Source organism: Phoca vitulina, unplaced genomic scaffold, assembly GCF_004348235.1.
Source record: "Phoca vitulina isolate PV1807 unplaced genomic scaffold, GSC_HSeal_1.0 scaffold8, whole genome shotgun sequence".
NCBI classification, from domain to species: Eukaryota; Metazoa; Chordata; class Mammalia; order Carnivora; family Phocidae; genus Phoca; species Phoca vitulina.
Window position 1 is genome coordinate 43,951,847 of NW_022589711.1, and position 21,424 is coordinate 43,973,270.

A 21,424-nucleotide genomic window follows, 5' to 3' on the forward strand; every position below is an offset into this window, starting at 1 on the left:
ACTTACTACGTTTCTAAGAATGTTCCTCCAGAAACATGGAACTGAAAGCTATTTTTTATTGATCTGGCCCTTAGAAAACAATGGGGACTTTTTAACGTACCTAAGGAACTGATATAAAAACATAAAAACGTATGATTCTGTACCAGAAAGATGCAGAAAATGTCAAAATAGAGGGCAGAAGTACAAAACTAGAGATGTTTTGCAGCAATGTTTTATATATGGTATTTGATTACAAGTGTGCAACATGGAGAAGTGAACAGTGGGCTGTGAAATTGATGCTAATTTTCTTACCCACTGGTGTAGAAGCCCTCTAAAATATCACGTTATTAACTTAGTTGCTTTACCAGGAATTAGTGCATGTGGTTAGTGTGTGTATATGTGTGTTTGTGTTTAATTAATAGACTTTATTTTTAGAACAGTTTTAGATTTACAGAAAAATTGAGCAGACAGTACAGAGAATTACATATACCCTCTCCCCTGCACACAGCTTCCCCTATTATTATGATCTTGCATTAGTGTGGTATATTTGTTACAATTAATGAACAAATATTGTTAATTAAAACTCATACTTACATTAAGTGCCCCTCTTTGGGTTCTACAGTTCTGTGGGCTTTGACAAATTTAAAACACATATTCACCATTACAGTATCATGCAGAAAGTTTTACTGCCCTAAAAATCCCCTGTGCTCCGCTACTCATCACTCCTCACATTCCGTGGCAACCACTGATCTTTTTACTGTCTCAATGGTTTTGCCTTTTCCAGAACGTCATCTAGCTGGAAGTATACAGCAGGTAGCCTTTTGAGGTTGGCTTCTTTCATTAAACAATATGCATTTAAAGTTTGTCCATGTCTTTTCATGGCTTGATAGCTCATCTCTATTTATCACTGAATAATATTCCATTCTATGGATGCACCACAGTTTGTCTATCCATTCATTACTGAAAGGCATCTTAGTTGCTTCCAGTTTGGGGCAGTTATGAATAAAGTTGCTATAAATATTCATATACAGGTTTTTGTGCAGACATAAGTTTTCAACTCATTTGAGTAAATACCTATGAGTATGACTGATAGATAACATGGTAGGCTTATGTTAAGTGTTGTAAGAAACTGCCACGATGAGTTCCAAAGTGCCTATACCATTTTGCATTCCCACCAGCAGTGACTGAGAGTTCCCATTGTTCCACATCCCTGTCAGCATTTGGTATTGTCAGGGTTTTGTTTTTTTTGTTTTTTTTTTTTAGCCATTCTCATAGGTGTGTAGTAGTAGTTCATTATTGTTTTAATTAGCAATTCCCTAAAGACATATGATACTGAACACCTTTTAATATGCTTATCTTCCATCTGTATATCTTCTTTGGTAAGTTGTATGATCAGATCTTTTGCCCATTTTTAGACTAAGTTGTTCTTTTTCTTGAGTTTTAAGAGTTCTATGTATAGTCCTTTATCAGGTATGTGTTTTGCAAATATTTTTTTTTCCACTTTCTGGCTTATCTTTTCATTTTCTCATTAGTTACTGTGTTTATGCTTTCAGGAGGAAGGGTTTTAGAAATATATTTTACAACAGCAGTAAAAGAAAAAATTTACAGCAAATGTTTTACACTCTCTCATAAAGAGGTATCAGGGAACCCTGTCTGTTAACCCAAAAGAGTTTTGTTAAAAGGGAAGAGTCAGGTCCTGGGAGTGGTGGCTGGCTATCCTGTACTATGAGAGTTTGTGCAGCAGGGCTAAGAACAAGAACAGAACCACCCTGAGCTGCATGACTGCTAAACTCAAAACAGTTTAGGAACTATGCGTAGGGTCTGAATTTCTGTCCATGAATCCAAGTATGTAAGAGATAATCACTTTGCATATTTCCTTTATTTCAATCTAATCTCACCTGTGAGACCCATTCTGCCAGTTGGATAAGAGATTCCGTCTTGATCATACAGGGGTGCCCCTCCCTTCCTGCAGCCCAGCCAGAATTCAGGAAGTTCACCTGGTGCCTAGAAATTGAGGAAGGGCTTTAAATCCTAAGTCTGTCTTGGTTGCCATTGGCAACCTTACCATCTGAACCATGGTAGTCTGTGAAGTCTGGCAGCTCTCTGCCCCCAGGCCACAGTGGGGAATGAGGTTATCAACTAAGGCCCATGAGCCAAGTGCACTGCCTTCCCTCCCAAAGCTTTTATCCCCTTGGGAGCACTGAGAAGGGGGTGCTTGGATCCCACTGCTCACAGGACCCAAACATCTCTGCCCTTCCTTCCTCTTGCATCTCAAAAGCACTCTCTTTTCTCTTCCTCTCTAGGACACCTGTATCTCTTCCATGGGCTTCCACCAAAGTCCAAAAGTGCCTTGACTTTAGGTCTCTTCTGCTTTCTCCCCTGCAAAAAAATTATGTGTCAGGAAATTTCAGAAAACAGGGGCGCCTGGGTGCCTCAGTCTGTTAAGTGTCTGCCTTCGGCTCAGGTCATGATCCCAGGGTCCTGGGATCAAGCCCCAGGTCGGGCTCCTTGCTTAACAGGGAGCCTGCTTCTTCCTCTCCCTCTGTTCCTCCCCCTGCTTATTCTCTCCCTCTCTCTCTTTCTCTCAAATAAATAAATAAAATCTTGAAAAAAAGAAATCTCAGAAAACAAACGCTAACATTTCAATAAATAATGCTGCTACAATTATTTGTGGAATCCATCTTGTTCTATACTGGAACCACCATAACCTAGAATATTTTTAGATTGCCTCTTGACCAGTGACCACAGGAAGCCATTTATGTATAGCAAACAAATATATGGCTGGAATTGGAAAATTTGGGTGTTTGATCTTTCCAAATGCCCACAAATTTTTAGCTCTGCCCTTTCCCACCCCCAGAGTAGATCCTAGCTATGTGGATCCCAGAGGAATATCTCTTGGGCACAGTTGAGCAAGAACATCAGGGAGGTATCTATTTCCCTGACCCAGCTACCATCCATGGCCACTACCCTCCTGCTGCTTTTTCTTGTAGCCTTGGCCTCCTCAGACATGAGAACATCTGGGAGTGAGACATGGAGGAAGCAGCCCCACACAGAAAGCAGCTTTCTGGGGTTACTAGTAACTTCCTCCTTACTAAACACAAGGAACTGATCTTCTTCATTTTGCTTAAACTCATCTCAGCATGTGATACTGTTGGCCACCATCACTGCTGAACCCCATCCATCCTTGGCTCTGATGTCCCCTGGGTAAGGCTTCCTTATCAAATTTTTGAGTGGCACAAGGCTTGGTGGGATGACTAATACAATGAAAGGCGTATATGGGATTCAGAGTAATTCTGATTGGCTGAACACTGACACACAAATAAGATGGGGCCAGGAGGTGGTGATATGACATGACATTTGAAAAAAAATCATGGTCAGCCAGTCCAATAAAACTGTTTATGGACTTATGTGATCTCTGACTCATTAATGAAAGTGATCTTATCACTGCCCATTCCATTCCATGAGCCCTCTCTGCAAAGAGGTATATTGATAAATTCAGGGAGTCAGGTGCCAGTGGGAGAATCACAAGTTGATTAGGGTTCTAGAGACCACGTCATATGAGGAACAGTTGAGGACGCTGATACTATTTAGCCGAGAAAAGAGACTATTAGGGAAATTTATATCTGCTTTCAACTATTTGGAAGGTTCTGTGTAAAGGGGTTAAAAATACATATACCAGTAGTTTTAGAAAACAGGACAGGAACAACTAGATGGTACTTACAGGGCTGGGGAGGGAGAGGTAGGAGATGTGGGATTATTATAAAGAAGACCTTTCTCTTATAACTGTCTTATCAGGTAGTGAGTTTTCCAACATAAGTGAGAAAGCAAAGGCTGGATATCCATCTACTAGAGATAATATCAGAAGGGTCCTTCCTTCACAGTGAGAGACAGGGATGACTTCTGAGGTCCCTTAGACAACCCTGCAATGCTAATGAAGTCACAGAGTAAGAGAATTCCATGGCACCATGTTATCCTTTATTTCTGCTGCTGACCTCACCCCTTATCTCCCATTAATTCGATGTTGCAGTGCATTGGACCCTGCTCTAAGCAGGAGCTGAAACGAGGAGATGAGAGAAGATATGGAAAAGAGAAAACAATAAAACAACTGTTTTTAAAAGAACCTACTGTATGTCAGGATCTGTGTGAGGTACCATATATATGTCTTCCTATTTAATCCTCATAATAAAAAAAAAATCCTCATAATAAGCTTATGAGATATTTAGTATTACTTCTGTGATGAAACTAAGGTTCAGAGAAGTTAAGTGACTTCCCCAAGAACACACACGTATCAACTGGTGGAGCCAGAGTTTGAACCCAGGTCTCTGTAATTCCAAAGCCCTGCGTGAGGTGTTATTTTTACTCACCCTTTATTTATGGTAAATGATACTGGTTTTTAAAATTTTTCATATTGATATAAAGATTCCTTTTAAGATTAACTGACTCAAAGTAAGTGGAGAGAAATATAAGTGTATAAAAAATAATACAGATTTGAGCTAGAATGACTGAAGTTTGGGAAATAATATTCCAAATATTTTGACAGCAAGACTTTCTGATTTATTCTATTTTATATTTGGACGGCTGAGTACAAGGAAAAGAAGGAAACTTGAAAACTGAGTGGATTGTAGATTGATTCTCCTGTGCCCTGATACGTGGGTAATTTCATGTGTTACAATAAGGAAACTAAATGGACCCTTTCAAATAAAAAAAAATATATGATTGTAAAATCCAGAGGAAAACCCCAGGTGGGGCCTATCCAAATAAAGGATGACGTTTCCAAGGTATGCACACAGAATGGCTGAGAGGAAGTGAAGACCCTGTGAGTCAGGGGCCAGGACCCACGCAGGAGTTCTATGGCTTTGAGAGGCCCTGGAAGGAAGGTGAAGGAGTTGACAGGCCAGTTTGGGGAAGAATGACCATCACCCTTCCAGTGGTTAAGGATAATCTTTGTGGTCAAAAAAGGTCAAAATGAGAACTGGAAAGTCTGAAAGGAAGACAGAAAAGTAATAATGAAGACTAGGTAGCGGCATGGCATGCTCTGTGCCGGGCGATTTACATGCAAGATCCCATCGGTCTTTCAGAACAATGCAGCAAGGATGCTGGTCACCTTTCCTGCATGAGAAGACTGAGATGGGGAGATGTTTAGTAACTTGTTCAGGGCCCAGGGGTCAAACCAGATTTGACCCTGGGGACCAGGTCTAAACCCATGCTATGCTACTTCCCCTGCATCACATGTCCTTGCTTGGGTGCTCCTTCTCAACCCAGACAACAAACAGCTTTCCCTTTGTTACTTTTAATTTCTTCAGCCCTGCAGGGCGCAGCTGGCCTCCAAGAGACTGGAGGAGGCATGCTCAGAGGGAGCTGCTTCTCTCCTGAGTGCAAATGCTGCAGGCTCAGAGGCACATAATGGCCCCCTCCACCCCCCCATTGAGCAGAGGGCTTTTTAGGGCCTAATTGGATTAGAAAAAGAAGCCATACATTTGGGGCAGGATTATTATATGTGTGAAGCCTGTCCCTGCGGAAGCACTAGGTTTGGAAAAATCCACTTGGCATTCACACAGCTTTCACTCTTCTGCCTGTGACTTGTTCCCGGGTTCGAGAGTACCACCCACTTCCAGGAATAGGAGCCAAGGTAATAGAAACATTCTAGATTAGGAAAATTAGGATTAGATTAGGATAATTTAAAAACGGGCCGTGTATGTTAATTGGCTTCTAACAGGATCCATGGAGGTATACTCAAATGAATGGTTTGGGAGTCGGGGGTGAGAAGAGAAATACCCAGTCTCTGGGTTCTTTGGTTGCAGACCGTCTGCCAAGCCAGAAACAGTCCGGGGTACATGGCTGCCCAATAAAACACTCATTAAACTGAGCTGAACCTTTACCTTTGGGCCTCAAAGGTTGCACTCCTGGATCTCTGTCAACCTTTGTCATGTTTGTGGCTGGGCTGTCTTTGGGGAGTTTCCTCAGGGCTTTACATTCACTCACTCTCCGTCAGTGCATTTGTAGTCATTTTCATCGGTGGAAATGCCCACCTGCCATCAGAAGTTATCTGGAACCAGCCCCTGTCTGTGGTACTATTTCTTTCTTGTCAGTTCCCCTTTCTGCATTTGAGTTCTAGCTTCAGCCCTGACATTATTTCTTTCTCTACAAGGAGTGTTAGGAGGTTACGGGGAGCTCACAAAGGCTCCTTTTCGTTTATTCTTAGTACGTTGCTTCTGTGTTCCTCGGGAATGCTCCTGGGCTTATGCATCTGGTCTCTGGGAGCTGCGGTGGATGGGCACTTGTGACAGGTATGTTCTTATGAAGCTCGTATGCCCGGGGAGCTTGGTGTTAGATAAAGCTGCGTCTGGGGCAGATGTTCAGAGGGGGGGCTGACGGCTGGCAAGGGAGTGGGTAAGAAGTGTTGTGGAGTACATGCGTAAAACTTTTGAGCATCAGGCTTGATTCTGAGACTGGCTACGGTGGAGGTAGGACATTACAAAAACGTGTCTCTTGCAGCCAGATCCCTGTGTCTGCTTTGGTGAGCTAAGAGACAGGACAGGCAGGAAACAGCAGGTGCCGCTTACCAAACAACCAGCAGCCACCCTTGGCCTCAGGGTGCTGGGGGCTCCGAGTAGCTCGGCTGCAGGGGAAGCCATCCGAGGATCCCGGCCCTGCCTGAGCCCCTTGTGCCAGGGAGTGGTTCAGAGGACTGGAGCAAAACCCACAGCCTCTGCAGTGGTCTCTGTTTTCTTAGCGGGCCTTTCTCTTCCTGTCTCTCTCTCTCTTTTTTTTTTTTTTCCTCTTTTTTCCATTTCTTCTTCCCATCTAAGTGCCCCATCACGATATTGGCTCCTCTTGGCACCAGAGACCAAGAGTTCATTTGAAAAGCAAGCCTTAGGTCAAAAAAGAGCCCAGGCAGTGGTTTCTCGTGTTCTGTATACCATGAACATATTTGCATTTGCAAATTGGCTTAAAATAGTGCCTCCACTAATAGTTATTTAAGGAGAGACAGGTGAAAATAATTTTTGGCCAAGGGAACTTCCCACTCCTCTCAAATTGTAATAACTGAGGAGATGGTCTATTCCTCTGACAGGCAACCTCAATCTTGGGACTAAGGTTCTGGACTTAAATGAGTCTAACTAAGTGCACAAACTCATAGTTCTATATTATTTCGTCTGTTTGCTGTTGCGGGTACCATTAATGCTATTTATATGAACTATCCTGTGTGTAAGCTTTTATAAATCTCTGTTCATTGGTGTGTTCTAAATATATTTATTGAGTGTTTAACTATGTCACAGGTAGTGGGTTTTTAGCAAGGAGCATAAAAGACATGGCCCTTGTACTCTTGAAGCACTTAGCCTAGTGGGAAAACAGTACTATTAGATAGTCACACTAAAATGATTGTATGGCAACAGTGCTTTGAAGACAAGGAAATGGCTCCTTGTGATTGTGCTGTTTAATAACTATGTCTTTGACCTTGATATTTTGGTTACTCTAATATCCCTGGATAGCAGATGTCTCTTCCTGGTGGAGATGAGGATTGGATGTTATGGAGTTGAGGTTAAGGTGGGAGAGGAAAAAGCATAAAAGGTGAAAAGGTAAGCCAAGCCAGATTCTTTAGGAGAGAATCAAGATTCAAATACCATGTTTCAAAAATTGGATAGAGGTGGGAGGTAAGTTTAAGGATCTCTGGACCAGGAGACTAAAGCTGTGAAGAAATAGAACAAAACAAAACATGTCTGAAACAAGCAAAGAGGGTGGTGGGGAAGGTCCCTGAGTAGTTATCCAGAGTCCAAGCAAATGTTGACAATTCACCTTTCTTGGTCAGGCAAATAAGAATATCTAGGGGACAGGACAGAAGGATAGGGTTATAGGCTGAGCACACAATCCTTTATTGGACCTTTATCCTCATCTCTAACCTAATATAGAGACTTGTTTCGGAACCATAGATTGGAGTATACTCAGGGTGAGGTTTGGGAAATAGACGCCATTTTGATTATGTATAGAAGAAAAACGTGTCTTCAGCACTTTCCATCTCTCCATCAGAATAGGAAGGTTCCCATTCACTATTCTCCTTCTTTTTATGAGTATGATTTCATTCTGAGTTCCTTTTCTTATTCAGATAAATTAACTTGAACTTAATGGCTAAAAACAAAAAAAAAAACATTGCTCCCTTCTAGCTACCATTTGCATTTTAATAGGGGCTTTCAAAAATGCCTTAACCCAAGGAATGAGTAATTTGGGAATTCCAAGCCCCAGGGTAGAGTTGGTACACAGAATGGGGAGAGGGGACGTCCCTCAAATTGTGCCCTTGAAACATTGGCTTTCTCTCTTTGACCATGATTCTGGTTCTGAGAGAACAGGAAGGGGCCCTCTTACAGGGCCAGGATTGGTATAAATGCCTTTTAGTGAGTTCTATGGGTCTTATTTGTGGTAGGTGGAGCCCTTGACCAGATGTGCACAGACTCACCTGTAAACTTCACAAGATGCTTACCCATAGGCACTTTTTTGGAAAAGGGATGCTCCTTGACTCAGAAAGATCTGATTCTAGATATGACTAGGAGAACTGGACATCTCTCTTGTACACAGACTTGCTATAAGGAGACTGGAAAAGCTAAATGCTCTCAACATGTTATGCTCCTTCTTTTGGGTGAGTGAGTGGAATGGACTCTTGATTTTAATACTTAGTTACCTACAATAGCAGGGAATGAATAAAAGCAGCCTCTCCTCCTTATGAGTCTACATAGACATTTCTTCTTTGTACCTATGCATCTTTGATGCTGCTCCCCTCACATCTGTGTGGAAACACCATGCTCCCAAATGGGTGAGGGGAAGGACAGCTAATCAATGTAAGGCAGTGTTAAGTATGAAAAACTCTCCACAAATGGGGGCCCAAGAAGATTTGCTCCAAAAAGAGATTGGAAACCAAGTCAGACATACGATCCAGCCTGAGTTAGAAAGAGACATGGCTGCTGGGGGAATTCAGTTAAGCTCAAGATGGGTGACACACATCCATAGCCAATCATCATCTCCTGTGTCCATCAGACACCAGGAAGTGTTCACATTTTCATCAAGGTGGCACTCATGCTCATCTCTTTCTTGTCATACCCACTTCCCGATGCTGACTCAGCCTCTTCATCTCAGGTCTATGAGACTTTAATATTGGCTTTCTTGATCACCCTAACACCAGCCCTCACCTCCTTCCTCAGGTCACTGACAGGCTTATTTTCTTTAAACTTTCATTACATAATTTTTCTGCTCCCAAACCATTAATCCCAAACTCTCAATGTTCTATCACATTAAATACAAACTCATCTGACATTCCAGACTCCATTAAGCTATCCTACTCTACTTACAGAAATGAATTTCCCATTATTTGTGCAAGTGAAAAAGTAAAAAAAGCCCTGTAGCATCCACTGTGTTAGTCTATTAAACAAGAGTGATTCCTGGCACTCAGTTGTTGAATGAATCAATGAATCAATCAATCAATCAATCAATCAATACCTTATCCTCATCTTCACATCCTGTTGATTATAATCCTAAATATTGCTTGAACCTATCCACTTCTATGTCTGCTTCTACCAACCTAGACCAAGTGACTATCTTCTTTCATTTAAATGACTGTAGTAGCCAACCGATTGGTCTTCTGGCATCTGTTCTGGCTTCCCTACCATCCATTTGCTACGCAGTAGCTAAGTCGTCTTTTCAAAATGCAAAACTCATTATGTCACTCCTCTAATTTCTTCAATAATTCATGTTGCACTCAGAATAAACACCAAAATCCTTTGCTGACCCCTAAGATAAGTATGGTCTGGCCCCTGCTGACCTCTGCAGGTTTGTCTCCCCACTCCTCTAGTCATTTAAGCCACATCAACCTTCCCTCATTCTCCCTCTTGCCTCAGTACCTTTTCACCTGCTGTTCCTTTTGCCTAGAATCCTTCCAAGCCAATCCCTTTCACCTATATAACACTTATTCAATCTGTTCTGTTTACCTATTAGTGCATAATAAACTGCCCCCAAACTTAGCAGCTTAAAACAATGAATATTTACTCTGCCTTACAATGTTGTAGGCCAGAAATTTGGGCAGGCTTTTGAGTGATTTTTCTGTTCCTCATGGCATCAACTGAAGTCACTTTGTGGTTAGTATTAATCTAGTGAATGGGCTAGTCTAGAGCTGCACTATCCAATTCAGTAGGCACTAGCCACATGTGGCAACTGATCACTTAAAATGTAGCTCATTTAAGTGCTATAAGTGTAAAATACCTACAAGATTTTATACAGAAAAAAGAATGCAGAATATCCATTAATAATTTTATATTGATTATATGTTGAGATTATAATATTTTAGATATACTGAATTAAAGAAAATATATCATTAAAATTAATTTTTATGTATTTCTTTTTAATTTTTTAATGTGGCTACTTGAAATTTTCAAATTACATATGTGGTTACATTATATTTCTATTGGACAGTGCTGACCTAGATCAAGGGTCAGCATTTTTTTCTATAACAGGCCATATAGAAAATATTTTCAGCTTTTCAGGCCATATCATTCCTAACATAGCTACTCATCTCTACTACTGTAATGGAAAAGTGGCCATAAACAATAATTAAATAAATGGGTATAGCTGCATTCCAACAAAACTTTATTTGTAAAAATAGGTGGTGGCCAGATTTGGTCTGCAGGCTGTAGTTCGCTGACCTCTGACCTAGAGGATAGAAGATTTTATTCCTATGTCTGGTGGCTTGGTAGAAATGGCTGGAAGGCAGGACTCAGGTGGGACTGTTGACCCAAAAGCCTGCACATGGCCTCTTTGGCATGGTGGTCTCAGGGTAGTTTTCATGATGTTTCAGAGCCCAAGAGAGTATTCCCAGAAAAATAGAAGCTGTAAGGCTTCTTATAATCTAGCCTCTCAAATCCCAAACATCCTTTCTGCTGTGTTCTATTGGTCAAACAAGTCTCTGAGGCCAGCCCAGATTTAAGGAGAGGAGATTAGACATCACCTCTTCATGGGAGGAGTAGCAAAGAATACATGTCCATCTTTAATCTATCACATCATTCTTCAAATCTCAGTTTAGATAGTCCTATAATAGGCATTCAAAATACCACGAACCTCTCCTTTGTAGCACTTGTCATCATTACAAGTTTACACTTATTTGTGTGATTATCTTGCTTCTCCACTAAACTATAAGCAACCATGTGACAAGGGGCTGTTCCTGGTTTTGGTTGTCATTATAGTCCAAGCACCTAGCAGGATGCCTGGCTCAATAAATCTTTGTTGAATGAATGAATGATATTAGGGCACTGCTTTTCAGCCATTAACTGTACTAATACCAATCCCACATTTCTCCACATTGCTCTCAAGCATATCACAAGACACCCTGTCAGAAGCCTTGTTAAAATTCAAATACATTCCATTCCCAGCAACCTTATTATTTTGTAGTTCAGAAACTTCATAAAAAAGGAAACAAGCCTATCCTATCCCTCCCAGGACCTCAAAGGCAATGGTAGCTGCTCTAAGAGTATAGCTTCAGGTTCTGGTGCTCTGAGAAGTAATTCATGCAGCATGTCAACCAGAGGCAAGCCAAGGCCACGGGCACCTTGTGGTCCTCCCAGACCTCACTCACAATGCCAGCCCAGCAAGCTTGGCTTGTCCAGTGACAGGATGAACTGACAGAAGGCCCTGAGCACTGGGCTGAGGCTGACCTAATCCTCCCTCCTTGGAGGCTGTAGCATCATCTCCTGCTTTGCTTAAAGCAAGAACTCTTAAATGTGTCAGGAGGAGATATGCATTGCCACTTTCCACACTGATCCTAGAGCTTAAATTGTAGTTATATGTGTACACCCTATCGTTCTTTTTAATACTGGGTGAGGGAGCAAGGCCCACACATCCTTATTTCCCCCACAACCTGTAGAACAAGCCTGTCACTGAGTAAATTCAGTAAATGCTTGCATGAGAGCCAGTCTCAATGAACAGTTTTCCTAAGACACCAGCAAACTTAGCACTTTTTCTGGATCCCCTGATCTCCACTAATATTCTAGACAAAGTTGTGAAACAGGGACCATTTTTCTACCTTGAATTCTTTTTTTAAAATTTTTCTATTGTTATGTTAATCACCATCCATTACATCATTAGTTTTTGATGTAATGTTCCATGATGCATTGTTTGCGTATAACACCCTGTGCTCCATGCAGAACGTGCCCTCTTTAATACCCATCACCAGGCTAACCCATCCCTCCACCCCCCTCCCCTCTAGAACCCTCAGTTTGTTTCTCAGAGTCCATCATCTCTCATGGTTCATCTCCCCCTCCGATTTTCCCCCTTCATTCTTCCCCTCCTGCTATCTTCTTCTTCTTTTTTTTTTTTTTAACATATATTGTATTATTTGTTTCAGATCTACCTTGAATTCTTGATCCTCAACTTCTACCTTGAATTCTTCTCTCCCTTCCTGTGACACAGTATCTGCACCCCGTCCCACCCTCAGGCTGGCCACCCCCACCCCACATCCCTTCATACCATCTGGTGCCTGAACTAGATCCCACAGTTTCCTTCAGATCTGAGACACAAAAGATCCCTTCTTTATCCTCTTCTCTTCCTGCCCGAATACATGTATTTCCCCAGAGTTCTTCTAGGTGAGACTTGCTGAAACACACTAATGTGTGCCTGGAGCTAGGTCCATGCTAGAAAACTGATAACCTGTCCAGGGCTGGAGCCGAGAGGAGCATTCTCTGCCTGGCACATAAAGGGTGCTCAAGTAATATTTGTGGAATGAATGGAAGCTTAGGACAGAAACTCTCCTGACAAGGAGGGACACTTTGACTCCTCCTACCCCCAATGCAGCCTCTTTCCCTTGAATGTGTCCTCTGATCCCAGGAGCCACCGTCACACCTGGCCTTTGGGACGTGCTGCTCCCCGGCTACCTTAAGAGTAGAGTAGGTAGAATCAGAATCCTTTCTCCTTGCTCCCACAGCCCAGTCTGAAACTGGCTGGAACGTTTAAAGGAACTATCCCAGTGTTAAAAAGAACACAATGAAGCTGTGTGGGTTTAAACCTCAACTCTATCATTTACTACTGGGTGGCTAGGGCAAGTTCCCTAACCTCTCTGAGGCTCCATTTCTTCATCTGTAATGTGGGGGTAAGTAATCCCACTTCGTTGTGAGGGATAAGAGTGTAGTCATTCAGCTGCTTCTCACTCACGGTCTATGATGGGCCAGACATATATAGTAAAGAAAAGTGCCATACGGTGGGTGTTCTTTGGTTTCTGTAGTGAACCTTCAGGTACATGGAGGCTACTTGCTTTAGGTTTTTGGCCAGTTCACCCACATACAGACCTTATTCTGAATACAGCTGACAGAAATCTCTTCTCAGAGAATCCCCCCGTAAATTCTTAGGTTCTTTCCTCTCCCATTCCCCTTTTTGCTCCCTCCCTTCAAAAGCCAGGGTTTCTACTTCTCAGGCCCTCTGGAGAAAGCAATGACTCGTGGTTGTGGTTGAGAGTTCATTCCTGAGGGAACAGTGACACTTCTGCTCTTCTTCAGAGCCAACAACATTGAAGAAACTGGTTTCCTAACCCAAGCCCCCATCTTCACACATATGCCATGGCCAGACTTGAGAGAAATTCTTCACGTGGGGTATAGAGGATCATGTCAATCTCAAGTATTTTAGCACCGTATTTTATTAGGGTCTCTGACAAATGAAGTGTCCAAAGTGTTGTCCAGGAAAGTGTCCAATCTTCAAATTAATGTTAGTCAAGTTTACTCGAAAGACTCCTTGCTGGGCCAGGATTTTGAGAAGGGATGTGATCTCTGTCCCCAAATTCTTAAAGGGCTTTGTCAGAAGCTCCAGAGAATGACACCAGTATCGAGAAGAGGAAGTCACAGAGGGGCAGTTTCTTGCTCAGGCGAAGAGAGCATTTCCAAATAGAGAAATTAAAATGGTATTGATTTCCTTGTCATACCCAGTGCTTCTCCCTAGTGCATGAATTATAGGGATCATTTGTCCAAGATATCGTGGGCCATACTGATTCATGTAATAATTTGAATTAAAGGTGATTTGTTAAATTTATAGTGAAATATAATTTGATTTTGTGTCCCTGTTCAACACATCACCCCAAGGAAAAACAAATCTTTGGTTAGGTAAGCATGCTGATTTTGGGGGTTTGCAAACAATGGGAGATTCCTATATTAGATGGAAGTTCAGACTCAAAGGATTCTCAGTCCTCAGATTCTATGACAAACAGGATGCTGGTGGTGATTTAGTATGAAGAAGTGCACAGGAATCAAATAGAGCACCCTCTTTCCAGGCTCTACCACTGAGTGCTGTCAGCTTTGGCCCAAGAGTTAATGCCCAAGCTCTGTAACCTATTGAAATCATTGGAAGGGAGGAAGAGAGTAATCAGGAGTAAGTGTGAGGTTCATATACTGAACACCTACTATGTGATTCAGCAACTGAATATATGTGTAACTCATTGTCACAAAGCACTACCTTTCTAAATAGTTACTAATTAACACTAATTTTTTAAAGATTAAAGAGCTCCTACAAATTAAGAAAAATTTGTAAAAAGTCCAAAGACTCAAATTAAAAGGAGGTAGAAGAAATGTATGGACAGTACATGGAACAAGAAATGTTATCTCTTGGGGCGCAGGTGACTCAGTTAGTTGAGCGTCCAGCTTTTGATTTCATCTCAGGTCATGATCTAAGGGTTGTGAGATCAAGCCTGAGTCTGGATCCACCCTATGCGTGGAGCCTGCTTGGGATTCTCTCTCTCCCTCTCCCTCTGCCACTCCCCCCATCTCTCTCTTCCTCTCTCTAAAGAGAAAAAAAAAAAAAAGAAAAAGAAAGGTTATCTCATACATTTGAAAAGATGTTCAATCTCATAATAAAAGAAATTCATTTTAAAATTACAGTGAGCACCACCTCACATCCGTTAGGATGGATACCATAAGGAAAAAAAATAACGTGTTGACAAAGATGTGGAGAAATTGCAACAGGGCAATTGTGCACTGTTAATGGGATTAAAAAATTATGCAGCTGCTGTGGAAAACAGTATGTCAGTTCCTCAAAAATTAAAAATAGAATTACCATATGATCCAGCAATTCCACTTCTGATATACACCCAAAAGAAATGAAAGCAGGGCCTCAAAGAGCTATTTGTACATCCATGTTCACAGCAGCATTATCACAACAGCCAAAAGGTGGAAGCAACTCAAATATCCATCAACAGATGAATGGATAAATAAAATGTGGCATATATATACAGTGGGGATGTTACTCAGCTTTAAAAATGAAGGAAATTCTGACACATGCTACAACATGGATGAACCTCGAATAAATTATGCTAAGTGAAATAAGCCACTCACGAAAAGACAAATTGATTCCATTTATAAGAGGTAGCTAGCGTACTTAAATTCGTGGAGACAGAAGGTGGAATGGTGGTTTCCAGGGCCTGGGTGGAGGAGAGAACAGAGAGTTAGTGTTTAGTAAGTGAGGAGTTTCAGTTTTGCAAGATGAAGAATTCTAGACATGGATCGTGGTGATGGTTGCACAACAATGTACTTAATACCACTGTACACTTAAAAAATGAGTAAGATGGTAAATTTTATGTTATGTGTATTTTACCACAATGAAAAATACTTTTTAAAAATTACAATGAGATGTCATTTTAACTTTCCCTATCGGTAAAGATCACAAGATAGAAAACATGCTATGTTGGCAAAAGCTATGTGAAAATAGGCATGCTCGTGTTTTGTTGCCGGGGAGCATGAACATATAATCTTAGGGGAGAACGATTTTTCAATGTCTTTGAAAATTAAAATTGCAATTACCCTTTGACCCTTTGGTCAAGCCATTTCTACTTCTAGGAAGATAGCTTATTCCCACATACGTGTTTTGGCATATGATCAAGGTTTTTCATTGCAGCAGAATATTGGAAACAGCTAAATGCCCATTGATAGAGGCTGGTAAAATAAATTATTGTCACTCAGTAGAATACAACAGAATATGCAACTGTTAGAATGAAGATACCCAGTATTTGCGGATACAGAACAATCTCTAAGGTAGTGGCATGTGTGCAAAATTGTGTATAAATTGCTACCATTTGTGTTTAAAAATAAAATGAAAAAAGAATATGGGTCTATGTTTTTCATTTTGTTTTGCCTAAAATAACTGCAAGTAGAGTCCAGAAGCTGTTAACAGGTAACAGCGGTTTCTCCAGTCATGTCTGTGGGGGGAAACTTGATAGCTAGGGCACAGGGTTGGAAGAAAGACTTGCTTTCCACCATTTATCACCTATACCTTTTAAATTTAGTACCATGTGCAGGTATGATCTATTCAAAAATTTTTAACTAAAAAGAGAGGTTATAGTCTAGAAGGGAAGAAACCTAACAGACACTTTTAGCCCAAAACCCTGCGCCGAGTGCTATGGGAGTAGAGAGGAAGGGTATCTAGCAGAGCCCAAAGGGATCAGGAATGACTTCTAGACAAATCACCCCCAAGGAAGAAATTTCTGCTATTGGATCACAAATTGTTGTGCATCTTCTCCTGAGCATTGGTTTGTTTTATCCTAATGGACAGATCTATAAGTTAATTCACTGATTAGGTTTTCATTTTCACTTTGGCTGTTAAAAAGATATAGGTCAAACTTGTGACCTGAACTATGCAGGGTGGGCAGATTTCTAAACGGTAAACATTTAGCATTGAACTTATACCAGGCTCCACTTTATATTCTTGCATTTGGTTTGCTTTTTAGCTGTTTCTATTTTTGGTCATTCTCCCTTATTCTGTGCTTCCCTGTAAGCCACTCTCCAGCCTTTTTGGTCTAAGTTGGAGTACGTGGGTGAGTGAAGAGGGAGGGAGGGAGGGAGGGAAAGGAAGAAAGAGAGGATAGAAGTTATAAAGCAATGCCTGCTGTTTTCCTTGGCTCATCATGTTCTCAAAGTAGGGTCCTTAAAGCAGCAGCACAGCATCACCTGTGAGTTTGTTGACATGGGTTTCACCGAGTCTACTAAATCAGAATCTCTGTGGACAAGGCCCAGATAACGGCTTTAACATGATCTTCCAAATGATCTTTATGCACAGTAAAGTTTGAGAATCACAGGGAAACCAAACGCAAGTTGATTTCTAAACATAAATACTCTCCATTTGTCCCATCATACCCATTGTCTTGGTCAAGATAAGTAAGCTAGCTCTTCCAATAAACAATCCCCCAAATTTCATTAGCTTGACACCATAAAAGTTTATGTTTTGCTCATGTCACAGTCCAGTATGGATCACTTTAGGGTAGAAAGAGCTGCTTTATTAATTTGTTCACCAATCCAGCTTCCTTTCATAGTGAGGCTTTGCCATCCTCTAGGGCCTTGGACTCCTCTGAATTCTCTGCATCCAAGAAGGCAGGAGAGGGAGGAAAGAGAGAGAGGCTTTAGTGGCAGGTCTGGAAGTAACACGTGTCTTTTTTGCCCACACTTCCATTGGCCAGAACCCAATCACATGGCCCACCTAACTGCAGGGGGGGCTGGGATGTAGGGTGTGTCTGTGGAGCTAGAAGGAGAAGGAAATGGCCTTGGTGAACACATAGCATGGTCTCTGCTACACGCATGGGCCTAAGTGAATCCCAAGCTCCACTTGTCATGTTTTGGTTTTTAGTCATTTTCTAATCAAGTTTTATCTTTTCTTTTTTTAACTCTAGCACTATGGGACTGAGTAACACTCTCCTTGTGATGGCCCTCCTGCTCTCTGGTAAGAATCTTTTGGCTTTATAAAGTCCTAGAATCCTTCTATGTCTCCCAATGAACTGGCCACTGCAAGCCTAGGCCTGAGACTTGGTGGGTTTTATTCACTTCTATCCAGTTTTGCATAATACCACACGCAAAAAAAAAAAACAAAAAACTTTCCTGGAGAAGAAAGAAGCATCATGATAGAGAACAGGTATCTCAGCTGATGGCAGGTCTAGCCTGGGCTGGTGCCCCGCCCCTCTGTGCATCCTCCCCCTTTGCCATCTTCCTCCCATGGTACTGGATGCACAAAGTAGGGCAGACTGGTCTGTGCAGCAGCACCCAGGGAGCTAGGGGAAGGCCCCTGCTCTGACCCCTGAGGCTTAACTCTTTTGCTCCACACATACTTCCTTCTGGTCTTCTCTGTTCCCATTCCTGACATTCTTGGGCTTTTAGAAAACAGCGGATGGGCTTCTAAAAGCCTTCTATTGGGGAGCATTGGTTTCCATATTCCCTACTGTCCTCTCCTTTTCCACACCTTCCCTACCAGTCGAGGCCCATAGATCACAGTTGCCCCTGCTTCCTGGGAGGATCAAGAAGCCCGGCCCTGCTGCTCTCTACTTCAGTGACCGTCAGCTAGATGCAGCAGCTAACTCACCATAAAGTGAATGAAGCTGAGCTTCAGGGTTTCTCACGTACACAAGCCCTTCCCAAAGTCCCCTCCGAGCCTCCATTAGGGGCCCTAGCAGTGAGGTCACATGTCTTATTCTTTGGCAAAATCTTCATAAGTATGAGATTTTAGCCACAATAGTTAAGACCATGTGTCTTTCCACTGTGACTTTTCCCTCCATCACATTCTCCTGTTGAGTGGCACGGTAGTGGCCACGGGCATTTTGTATTTGAATTCTATATTCTCTCTCTTAAAGAGCACTCCACACCCCGCCCCCCAAAAAAGAAGTTTTAGAAAGGTCAGCCTCACAAAACTTATATGTTCCCTGTTTGCTGCTCCTCTCTGAGTTTCAGTTTCTTCATCTATAACCTGGGGTTGGCCGAGGTTCCTGTCACACATCCTGTGACTGGGTGCCTTTAGTTTCTCCTCTCCCGCTGCCCCTTCCTGCTGCACATCGTCCCCACCCTCAGTACTGAGAGAGAAGCCATCCCAGTCTTGATATGGGGCACGTGGGAGCGGAGGGGGGAGGCGGTGAGCCTGAGCTTGGCCACGGCAGCAGGCAGGCTGCCCCTGACTGACTGGCCTGCCCACGAGTTCACCTCCTCCAGATGGCCACGCACCAGGCCCTCGGCCACTGTCCTCATGCCTGCTGTGTGTGGCAAGGAGTCAAGGCTCTAGGGAGAGATGCCCCCTCCGATTGATGCTGGTTGGGACAGGCCTTTGGTGATTTCTGTGTTCTGCTTAGCCCCTTGGAGCTTGTTGAGTCCATGAGTGTGAGGTCTATAGAGGTGCTAACTGACCGCTCCACTAATAGAGGTCAGAACAGAAGCTTCTACTTCCCAGGGTCAATAACCTGCTAACTGTAGCTCTTGGGGAGGCAAACTGTATGTGTGAGGAAGGGGGTAGGACAGGGCTCTGGAGAACATTATCCAGCAGAAAGCCCTTCCCATTCTACTTCCTATTCTATTTACTTGACAAATACTTAAATATATCACCTACTTTGTGCCAAGTACTGTTTTAAGCGTTTTATAAATGGTAACTTATTTAAACATCACAATACCTTGCTTATAGATGTAGAAACTAAAGCCCAGAGAGGTTAAGTAATTTGTCTAAGATCCGCATAACTAAGGAGTGGCAGAGCTTAGATTCACCCCACGCAGTGGAGATTCAGCATCTGTTCCCTTAACCTTGACATTATACTGCTTCTTCCGACTCCTGCTCACGAGCTATTCATAAGTGGTAGGATTTGTTCTGTGGAGACCCAAACAACTTTGGTAGATAGTGTCACTTCTGCCTCAGCCAAGTTCACAGGCTCCTCACGAGCACGTCCATCACCTTCCCTGCAGCCAGCACCTCATCTGTCCCTAATGTTTGGGTCCCCACTTTTCTCACCGCAGTGACCAGCCTAGCTCTTTCGACTCAGGAAAAAATGAAGAAAAATGGCCTAGAAACAAATTTTTAGAAAAGTCTGATACCATTTTCCCCCAAACTTTCTAACTCTGCACACTGAAAGTGAGAATAAAGCTGAGAAGCCCTATCACAACTGAGTCCAGATGTCACTTTTGCCCTTGCCTTGCCTTTGAAGTTTCAAAGTACCCCGCCTGGATACTTCTCGGCCTCATAAAAGAGAATTACCAATATTGAAACCTTAAAAATAACCTCCCCAAACGGTAACTGCTTAAGTTTTATGGCAGGAAAAGAATCAGTGATTATATATTTGGCAGTATAAATTTCAAAACTGAGATAGGAAATGGTGACACCAGATTAGAATATCACATTGTCAATACTTCCTATGCTATTAAAAACAGCAATAACAAGAAAAACAACAAAACAGATACCATTTTTTTTTAACGAAGGAAAAGAATCAACTTGGATTGTATCTTTCTTCTCAGGACACATCCCTCTGCGTACTGGGCGGGTGAGCACTGACCTGGCCATAGGCAGGCATCCAAGGGAAGAAAGGAGACACAATTGGCCCAGTTAATCCGCAGCAAAAATGCAGGGCTGAATAATTTATTTGATGGCAGAGATAAAACAGTGCAGCAAAATAATTCTGTTTTTCCTCTCTCCCATAGGTTCTGTGTCCTCCCCCAGTCAGGGAAATTAGACATCAAAGTTGCTGCCCCTGCCCTTGAGGTGAAAACTGGATGAGAGTTTAAGACTGAAAAGGGCAGGAGGGCTTTGCTGAATTAGGTTACGATTTGTGCTTTGTATTTATAAAGCTAAAGGAATTTCTAAGTGCAACTTGCAGCGGCACCTTTAACTGTCAAGTTCTGTTTGCTGCTAGCCCAGCACCTCTGTAACTCTCTAAAGCTGGGGCCAGAGTGGTATTTGGAAAATCACTAGTCCACACGTGCGAAGGAAATTCCTTTCTAGTTTGACTTTTGATGACTTTCTAGTTTGACTCTCTTACAGTCTGGGGGTTCTCTGGGCCATAGTGCTTCCCATTTCTCTTGACCAATACCTCTAGTTCAATGAATGTACCCAGAGTGTCACTGAAAATCTTTCTTCACTTTAAAATTTACATAAAATTAGCTCAAACCCTCATTCCACATCTTATGGAAAGGTCCGCTGTTTCCCCGCAGATTTTTGCAGGTTCCTAGTGGATGACTGCATGGGTATTATGTTTATATGGTTACTTTTACTCCTATTTCCTGCTACTGTTGATAGTGGTTACCAAAATCACCCCCTGGAAGTGAACAGATAATTCAGACTTCATTCCAAAATTCCCAAAGAATTGTCATGAAGCCTAATCGTTTTCCTATTGGAGTCACTCCTTCGTGGTAAGCTACTGTTTCAGGGTCTTTTGAAATACATGTATGCTACCCGGTAGGGAGTATCTTACCCCCAAAGTAATTAATCATTCTAGTAGAGTGCTTAATAAGATCCAAAGAGTATGGACTGTCAGCCATAATAATTTAGTGGAAGACAGTCACTGAATAGGATAAGTGTAGGGTTGTTCAGAAGCAAGAATGAAACTGGGAACAGAGACTTTTCCTAGGTGTGGGCTTATTTTCATTTATCTTGGTACTTAGATTGGTACTTAGAATGGTACTTAGAATGAACGCACTTTTGATCTGAGGAC

At 42.2% G+C, this 21,424-nt stretch overlaps 1 protein-coding gene across 2 annotated transcripts in view; it reads left to right on the forward strand.

Moving 5' to 3' along the window:
- The window catches only part of CD86 (CD86 molecule), a 66,943-nt gene that overhangs the window by 17,423 nt on the left and 28,096 nt on the right, over positions 1-21,424 (forward strand). For both annotated transcript variants that reach the window (XM_032406658.1, XM_032406659.1), the window contains exon 2: positions 17,645-17,694. In XM_032406658.1, coding sequence (XP_032262549.1) covers positions 17,645-17,694 — 50 coding nt within the window. The remainder of the gene's footprint in view (positions 1-17,644; positions 17,695-21,424) is intronic.